General features: G+C 36.3%; 2 protein-coding genes across 2 annotated transcripts; both read left to right on the forward strand.

Moving 5' to 3' along the window:
* Window positions 1–1,352: 1,352 nt before the first annotated feature.
* LOC145575724 (uncharacterized) lies at window positions 1,353–2,843 on the forward strand. Its single transcript, XM_081633539.1, has 2 exons — window positions 1,353–2,648; window positions 2,766–2,843. The coding sequence occupies exons 1-2, from the start codon at window positions 1,353–1,355 to the stop codon at window positions 2,841–2,843; spliced, it is 1,374 nt and encodes a 457-aa protein (XP_081489665.1).
* A 44-nt stretch (window positions 2,844–2,887) lies between these two features.
* On the forward strand, window positions 2,888–4,621 carry LOC145575725 (uncharacterized). The gene has a single exon (XM_081633540.1). The coding sequence runs from the start codon at window positions 2,888–2,890 to the stop codon at window positions 4,619–4,621; it is 1,734 nt and encodes a 577-aa protein (XP_081489666.1).
* Window positions 4,622–9,953: the final 5,332 nt, after the last annotated feature.

The raw sequence follows: 9,953 nt of genomic DNA on the forward strand, positions 1-9,953 counted from the left end.
GCAATTGGTATGTTAGAGAAAACATTCAAAGTTGATATGCTGTTCAACTCTTTATCTCTTTTTCTTTCTTTCTTTCCTCAGCTAGTTCCTCGATTCAACGTGTTACTTCATGCATGTATTATAATTTTCAATTGTCACGTTTCAGATCAGGTGAGAATTTAATGTAGACACTAGCAAATAAAAAGGCATTGATTTTGTTGAATTGAATTGTTCTGAAAATGCTCTCTTCGTTTTGTTGAGTTCTAGACCATGCATGTGAATACTTTTATATTATGCGGAGTATATAAAGAAGAGATATTAAAGTAAGAGATTATAATAAAATTGGGCACTACAAAGAGGGATAGTGAATGATAAAAAAAATTAACAAAAGTTGTTATAAAAGGGACAAAGCAGGTAGACTTAGAAAATGGATAAAAACGAAAAGTGATTAGAACTTAGATAAAAGAAAATAAAAGAAAAGGAAGAAAAAAAAAGGAAGGATTACTTGATTAGTGAATCATTCTATTGGATTAATTATCCACTGCTCTAGTAAAGATATAGATTAGTGGTACACTAGTACTATATGTTTCACACATGTAACATACATGTTAACATAATCTACAACTTTACAGGCCATAATATCTTTAATTTTCAAAAATAATAAGTATCACAGCTAAGTTCATAATTTTACAATACATATTGAAATTAAAATACAACAACCACCCTTGACATCTGATCTTCTTCTTTCTCGTCTTCTTCTTCAATGCCTCATAAGTGAAGAAGTCGGCTACATACATAAACTAAAATGAAGATTTTCCAAGAGCTCATCCATTCTAATACTACTCTCAAACATTATGGCTCATGACAAACGATGTGACAAAGTTTTAAACTGAATATCACAGACCTATCGTAACCCTCCTTCTTTATCAAATTATCAGTTTATCCAAGCTTGAGACTGACAGCTGAAAACCAACTTATTAGCAAAACAATATGCTGAACAAAGTTGATTTATATGAATTAAACATGCAAAAGATAAAACCTAACACGCACTATAATTGTTAATAAACAGAGACAATATACATTGATTGTAAGTGTAATAACTTTGTAAGGGAACAATATCTTATTTCTTTTTTTTTTCTTGGCTTATGTTGAGATAATAATTAGGAAAGATTGTATAATATATTTAGTTTCCTAGTTATGTTCATATTTATCTTATTCCTATTCTAGTTAGGGTTAGGAATATCTCTTGTACCTATATATACACCTTACATGTGAATGAGAAGGCTGAGCCGTTTTATTTGAGTTTGACATGGTATCTAGAGCTTAGGTTCCGAAATCAATTTTTTTTCCGCAAAATACAGTGAGGCAGAGAGATGGTGAAGGGTGATGATGAAACACCACCGCCACCACCATCGAATGATCTTGAGTATCATCTTGGCTCTAGTGATCATCCGGGTATCGTAATTACACCGATCAAATTGACAGGATCGAATTATGATGATTGGTCCAAGGCTGTGCGCCGATCGTTAATTGCGAAGTGGAAATTTGGCTTTGTAGACGGTTCCATTCAAAAACCGGCTGCTGATTCTCCTAAATATAAGCATTGGATAGCCGTGAATTCAATGCTAGTATCATGGATAAATAATACTTTGGATGATGGTTTACGATCGACGATTGATGACTATGATATTGTGCGTGACTTATGGAGGCATTTGCAACAAAGATATTGCGTCGTCAGTGGGACTCGTGTGTGCCAACTCAAGCAAGATTTGGGAGTTTGTAAACAAGCGGCTTCCGAGACAGTGACGGATTATTTTGGAAGATTATCTAAAATATGGAAGGAATTGGTCCAATTTTGCCGTGTTCCTAAATGTTCTTGTGGTGGTTGCACATGCAATATTGCGAAGCAAGTAGGAGATATTCGTGAAGAGGACTACTTGCATTATTTTTTGATTGGCTTAGATGATCCATATGAGTCAATTCGAGCACAATTACTCGCACAATCTCCTCTTCCCATGGTGGATAGTGCATATCAAACGGTAATTAATACCGAAAGATTACGAGGTCGTGACAATAAGGCGAAGGAGAATGTGATGGCATTCAAGGTTGATTCCCGTGCTAGGAGTGATTCGGGAGATGGAGACCGACCATTTTGTACCCATTGCAATCGTGTGGGTCATGACAAAAAGGGGTGTTATCAGATTATTGGCTTTCCGCCGGGTTGGGATGACAATCAGAAAGGTGGAAGAGGTCGTGGTCGTGGTGGCTCTAGCAATCGTGGAGGTAAAGGAGGTCGTGGTTATGTGGGGGAGCAAGGGAACTCATCTAATGCTGCCCCTACATCGGCACGGGCTAATGCGGTGCAAGGAGGGGGTGCAACCAACTCCGGTAGTAGCTCTTCATCGCAAACAAATCTTGTTCAAGGACTTGCGGGAGTTTCGGTAGAGCAAGCACAACAAATAATTGATATTTTGAGCAAAACCAAGTCACGATTGGAAGGTAATACAAGCGTATTATGGATTGTGGATACAGGAGCTTCTAATCATGTTACTAATGATTTGTCCATCATGAGAAATATCAAGACCATACAAAATTGTCCGGTGGGTTTGCCGGATGGTCAAACGGTGAATGCAAATCAATTGGGTTCGGTCACCCTAGAGGGTGGTTTGGTGCTTGATAATGTGTTATTTGTTCCCCACTTAAATTGCAATTTAATTTCTGTAACTCAACTTAGCGATGAAAATCGATGTATAATTCAATTTACTAACAAAATTTGTGTTATTCAGGACCATTTGACGAGGACGGTGATTGGCGTGGGTGAACGACAAGATGGACTTTACTTTTCCGAGGTGTGCCGCATGTGAAGGTTCTAGCAGTGGATTGTGTGGTGGATCTTTGGCATCAACGAATGGGTCATCCGTCGGAGAAAGTTCTAAAGTTACTTCCACCTGTGAGTAACTCTATTAGAAACAATAATGATGTGTGTGATGTATGCCCTCGGGCAAAACAATCTAGAGATAGTTTTCCTGATAGTGAGAATAAAGCTAGCGGTTTGTTTGATTTAGTTCACATTGATTTGTGGGGTCCGTACAAGGTAGTATCGTCATGTGGTGCTAAGTTGTTTTTGACAATAGTCGATGATTTTTCTAGAGGTGTTTGGGTTTATTTGATTCAAAATAAAACTGAAGTTGAATTTACCTTTCTCAATTTTATTGCCTTGATTAAACGACAATTTAATAGAGATATAAAGGTTGTTAGAAGTGATAATGGTACCGAATTCAATCACCTTCAAGATTATTTTGTTCAAAATGGTATTATTTTTGAATCATCCTGTGTTGGAACGCCTCAACAAAATGGGAGAGTAGAGAGGAAACACCAACATATTCTTAATGTGGCTCGGGCTTTGCGTTTTCAAGGAAAACTTCCTATAAAATTTTGGGGTGAATGTGTGTTGACAGCATGTTATTTGATTAATAGAACTCCTAGTTCTGTGATTCAAAATAAAACTCCTTATGAGATGTTATTTGGTAAACTTCCCCCATATGAGCTTATAAGAGTGTTTGGTTGTTTGTGTTATGCACATAATCAACGAAGTAAAGGAGATAAATTTGCGTCGCGGAGTAGAAAATGTGTTTTCTTGGGTTACTCCTTTGGGAAGAAAGGGTGGCAACTGTTTGATTTGGAATCTCGTGAGTATTTTGTTTCACGAGATGTGAAATTCCATGAGCGTGTGTTTCCATTTAAGGAGAGTTTGACAGAGAATATTGATCAATTGAAGACTTCGATGATGTTTGGTGACTTGGAGTTTAGTTATGATGATGAAGAATATGAATTTATGGTGTGGCACAATGGTGCATTGGTGGATAAGGGGGATGAGATGAGTGCGAGGGAGGTGACTGGCCAGCCGAGTGCAGCAAGGCAGCCACACGCAGCCACCCAGCAGCTGCCAGACCCAACGTCCGCAGCAAGCACGCAGGGTAGCAGTGCTGCTGCTTCTGCTCGGGGCGCTGGAAATCCAGCGAGCGCTGGCCAGGCAGCATCATCAACAGGCGCTGGCAGCTCGCTAGATCAGCAGCCCCAAGCTGCCACAGCACATGACACTGCAGCAGCAGCCCTTAGGGGTACGTATGAGGTGTCGGAGGGTGTACAACAGCAGCAATGCAGGGGGGACAAGGACGGTGCAGGGGTGGTTTCCAGTGAGGCGGTTTCCGGTGAAGAAGAGTTGGGTCGGGGAAAGAGAGTAAAAATTCCTTCGACAAAGCTGCGCGATTGCGTCACACACACCATTCGGAAAAGTAAAAGTCCACCTACACCCGCGACATCATCCTCGTCAGGTACTCCCTATCCTATAACATATTTTGTGAATTATGATCGTTTTTCCGAAAAACACAGAAAATATATTGCTGTAGTGACAGAGGCAAAAATTCCGAGATCTTTCAAAGAAGCAATGCAACATGAAGGCTGGAGAGAAGCTATGGCCTTAGAAATAAAGGCTCTCGAGGATCAGGGAACTTGGACACTAGAAGATCTTCCGGTGGGAAAGAAGGCACTTGGAAGCAAGTGGGTTTACACCGAGAAGAGAGATGAGGCAGGCAATTTGTTGCGTCTGAAAGCAAGATTGGTGATCCTTGGCAATCATTAGGAGGAAGGCATTGACTATAATGAAACGTTCGCACCTGTAGCAAAAATGTCAACGGTACGTATTTTTCTAACAGTTGCCGCGATTAAAAACTGGGATGTACATCAAATGGATGTGCATAATGCTTTCTTGCATGGTGATTTAGAAGAAGAGATATATATGAAAGTTCCACCGGGGTTTCAGAAAAATAATTCTGAAAAAGTGTGCAAAATGAAGAAATCTCTGTATGGTTTGAAACAGGCTCCGAGGTGTTGGTTTGAAAAATTGTCCAAGGCGTTGAAGCAATATGGGTTTAAACAGTCATATTCCGACTATTCTCTATTCACTTTTTCGAAGGGTGGATTGCAGTTGAGTGTCTTGATTTATGTGGATGACATGATAATTGCAGGAAATAATACATTTGCATTGGAGAATTTTAAAACATATCTGAGTGAATGCTTTAAAATGAAGGATTTGGGAGCCGTGAAATATTTTTTGGGGCTAGAAGTGGCTCGTAGCAAGCACGGTTTCTATGTATGTCAACGCAAGTATGCTATGGATATTATCTCTGAGATAGGGCTACTAGGTGCTAAACCGGCAGATTTCCCGATGCAACAAAATCATAAACTTGCTCTCGCAGAAGGGAAGGAGTTTGCAGATGTTGAACGATATAGGCAGTTGATTGGTCGTTTGATTTACTTGGCAGTCACGAGGCCGGATTTGGCTTATTCGGTGCATATTCTGTCTCAGTTTATGCAATGCCCCAAAGAGGAACATTGGGAGGCAGCTTTGAGAGTAGTCAGATATTTGAAGAAATGTCCGGGTCAAGGTATTCTCTTGAGGTCTGATAGCAATCTTCAGTTGGAAGGTTGGTGTGACTCGGATTAGGCGAGTTGTCCTTTGTCTCGTAGATCGTTGACTGGTTGGTTTGTACTTCTTGGACTATCTCCTGTGTCTTGGAAGACTAAAAAGCAACCAACAGTAGCGACAAGTTCCACTGATGCCGAGTATAGGTCCATGACAATGTTGACATGTGAGTTGAAACACTTGAAACAAATCCTTCGATCCTTGGGTGTAGAACATAAACAAGGTATGAACATGTACTGTGATAGTCAATCGGCACTTCATATTGCAAATAATCCGGTGTTTCATGAGAGGACAAAACACATTGAGGTAGATTGTCACTTTATTAGAGATGCCATTAAAGAAGGAGTTATTAAGCCATCGTATGTTTCTACGAAGGTTCAATTGGCGGACATTTTTACAAAAGCCTTAGGGAAGGCGCAATTTGAATTGTTAATTGACAAGATGGGCATTCGAGATCTACATGCTCCATCTTGAGGGGGGATGTTGAGATAATAATTAGGAAAGATTGTATAATATATTTAGTTTCCTAGTTATGTTCATATTTATCTTATTCCTATTCTAGTTAGGGTTAGGAATATCTCTTGTACCTATATATACACCTTACATGTGAATGAGAAGGCTGAGCCGTTTTATTTGAGTTTGACAGCTTATGCATGTTGAGATGATCCTATCCTCTTCCAAAGTTTTAGATCCAATTTTCTCTCATTGTCGTATGATCATGCATGGTTCGATTTATTTCAAGACGTGTTGTGTAAATATTTTTAAGGTTAATAAAATATATTTATTTTCCTGAATATTCAAAATTAAATATTGTCTCAAGATGAAATTAAAGGGCTATATTGTAAGTCGGAATAAAGAATTTAATTAATCTACCTAGCCAAATATATAGTACGATCCATCCCCTAATTGCTTTTTATGACGGGGTGTATTGTTTCAATTCATATAAGGAGTACCTTGTTTTCCTTATGGTATAGTTTATCTTTAATGTTCTTTTATTTAATTTTGAATTGGATTTCACACTCAGCCACCTATTTTTTTCAATCTACTTTTTTCGCGGTCCCTTAAATCTTATACACCCTCCGTCCCATAATATAGTTCCTGTTTTCCTGTTTTAGAGAATCAAAATGTTGTTTTTGTTTCTATTTTTGGATAGTATGTAAATACCATTATACCCTCACTTTTTTAACTTTATTCATTGTACTTCCTAATTTACCCTTGAATTTTGCACATGCCTTCTACTTTTTTTCACTTTCTCTCTTTAACTTTTGTCTATGATTGTACTTTTCACTTTTATTAATGTACTTTATCCACTTTCAATCTCCTCCTATTTCTTAAATACCGTGAAAAAACACAAACAAAAACTATATTATGGGACGGAGGGAGTACAAACAAGATAATATATAAAAGTATATAAAATGTACAAGTAATAATGAGTCAGCATGCACATGCAAACTACTTAGTTGCTTTTGGACAATAATTCTAAAGTTTACAATTCATAATTATCCATAATTCCATATAATGCTTTAACTTGTACATACAGTAGATATGCAAGAGTCAGTCAACACTAAATTTTTTTTACGCACACAACTTTTATCATTACCTGCCAGGCAAGACTATTTCGTCCTAATCTTGTATTAATATTCTTAATTACATGGCAATTTACACTAATTAACTTGTGCTATTGGTTTGACGACTTTTTTGACCTTCTCTTCTCAAAAACAGTGTATTATCCATGTATAAAAGGCTCCCAAATAACTGGATAATGGCATCCAAATTATAGCCTTCTTTATCAAACATATTTTTGAGAAATAAAAAATTAAACTTCTAAGATTATAAATACAACAACACTAGCACGTAAAAAATAACACAAAAATTAGTCGAATTTATAAAAATAATGGGGAATTGTATAAAGCCACAATCTCAAGCTATATGGGGAGGGGAGGATTGGACGCCGGCAATGATGACCGAAGACGAAAAATCGGCCATGAAAAAGGAAGAGGAAGAGGAAGAGTTAGCAACTACATATGATAGCAAAGAAACAAAGAGTTCAACGACGTCGAAAATAAAAGAGGTGAAGGTGAAGGTAACAAAGAAGCAATTAGAGAAATGGTTAGGGAAAATGAATGTAGAACAAAAGGGGTTGTGCGTTGAACAAGCTTTAGCTCAATTGATCAAAGTTAGTGTTCATTGTAAGACATATCATAGATCTTGGAGGCCTATGTTGCAGACCATATATGAAGTTTAGTGCTATATGTTTTTGTTAACTTGTACAAAATTTTTGAGTTTTACAACAAGCTAAGGTTGGTGTAAAATGGTTTAACTATTTTTTTTTTTTTTTTTTTTTAAAATGACTTGTACAAATTTTATGACTTACTTCATGTAGGAAAAAAGTGTTTATGTTATGTTATGGGATAATTGTATTGTACTTTGTAAGTCTAGGGGATTGATTGATTTCAATGTGAATTGTAAAGGGTTTTGTATAGGTATATATGTATTGTGAGTTTAACATGTCTTACACGTAATACAAAAGAAGAAAAAAAAAATGTTTGGATAACTACTATAATTGCTGTAAAATTTTAAAATAAAAATAAAATAAAAATAAATCTCACAATTGCACCAAACAAAATTATCAAACAAAGTTCAAGTGGTATTGCTCGATCTCACCTCAAAATCTCAAATCCCTATGATTTAGGGATCAAATTTCAAAGGACTCAAATGAGAAATTTCCCCCTTCCCATCTTTGATTTTTCTACATACGATCATCGTGGCTAACAACGTTAAGCTCAGGTTTGAAGATATAAAACAAAATACACAATTTCCCGGCCTCCCTTTAATTTGCTTCCACCACAATTGATATTTACCTCTTCAACACCAATGTGAATAACCAAAGACGAGGTTGATGACTCCATCAAATGTCATACCACTACCACCAGTCCACTACCACGTGGATGCAACCATTACTAATTGTTAAATTAGGAGCAACAATAATGAAAGCTTATGTACGTGAAAATTAATAAATAAAGAAAAACTTCGTAATTAATATATATAGACAACGTGAGAGCACTTGATAATCCTCTAAGAAGTGACGGCAACAACATGAGTACATGACAGTATGTGGCCGGCCGGGAGAGAGGGTGAGGTTACTATAATCTCGATCTTATATATCATGGAATAGCACAATGAAAGTACACATTAAAATATAAATCCGTGTCCTTCTAGGATCCATCCTATGTGCAACTAAGTGTAATTTTACATCCTCTTTGTACGTGATCGTGTAGAAAGCACAATATACAAAGGCGTAAAATAATTACATTTAAATGTAGACTATACATGTAATTTGTGAGACAGTACGTAAAAAATTGTACTCGTTCTTAAAAAATAATTCTAATAATACCATTAATACTAATTCATTCACACTTAATGACGAACAATAATTTTTTTAAAAATAAGTTTTTAATATCCCAAATTTAAACATGGCTTCAACAATATGTACAAATTATCAAAAATGGCAATTTAATCCATTATACACCCACATCTATCAAGCAACTAATTAAAACCCTTGCTTGTTAAACAAAACCTAACTATATATTATTACATTTAAGAAGAAATAATGACCAAATTAAACTAATGTAGCTTAGCTTCAGGAATGACTTTCAATCTAGGCTTCCAAGAAATTTCATGCACCTTACATTGAACACCAACTTTCATCAACTCTCCCAATGTTTGTTCAACACACAACCCTTCTTGTTCCACATCTATCTTCTTTAACCATTCTTCAAATTGCTTCTTTGTCATCTTCACCTTTACCTCTTTTGATACCGAGTATTTTGCTCTTATCTTCCTTAGTAGCTCCTCTTCCTCCATCTTCATTGCTCTATTTTCGCCGTTGCTCATCAACAACGACGTCCAATCTTCCCCTCCCCATATAACTTGAGATGATTCATGCTCTATGCAATTCCCCATTTCTTAATATTTTTATCTGTTGTGTTATTTAGATCAAAAAGAGTAAAGTTTATCTTTTGTTTTCTTGGAGGGTGTTTGATATAGAAATTAAGGCTTAATATATAGTATATAGCATATTATATAATCTAGTACATTACATAAATAAGTACATTATTAAGGTGAGACTATTTAACAAAGAAATTGGGCTGGACATGAGAGTACCACATGGCAAGTTTATATTTGCCACTATCTATACAGCCAATACAGCCAATTATTGGATGTCGTATTAGCAATCTTTTGTATTAAGCAACTAGTTGTCAATTAATTTGCTTACTCATTTTTAGCTAATAACATTAACAGTTATTTGTATAAGGAATAATACTAGTATAAAATACATTATTATTTGGCTATTAGTATATAATTTAGCTTGCTAATAATTATGAAGCTACATACTTCATTAGGATGTCAGCAGTGCGTATTATTCCAGTTATGTTGGTTATACTTTAAGTTAAGGATTACACAACATATGAAGAATAGAATGTATGTT

Source organism: Chenopodium album, chromosome 13 (genome assembly GCF_948465745.1).
Source record: "Chenopodium album chromosome 13, dcCheAlbu1.1, whole genome shotgun sequence".
NCBI lineage: Eukaryota > Viridiplantae > Streptophyta > Magnoliopsida > Caryophyllales > Amaranthaceae > Chenopodium > Chenopodium album.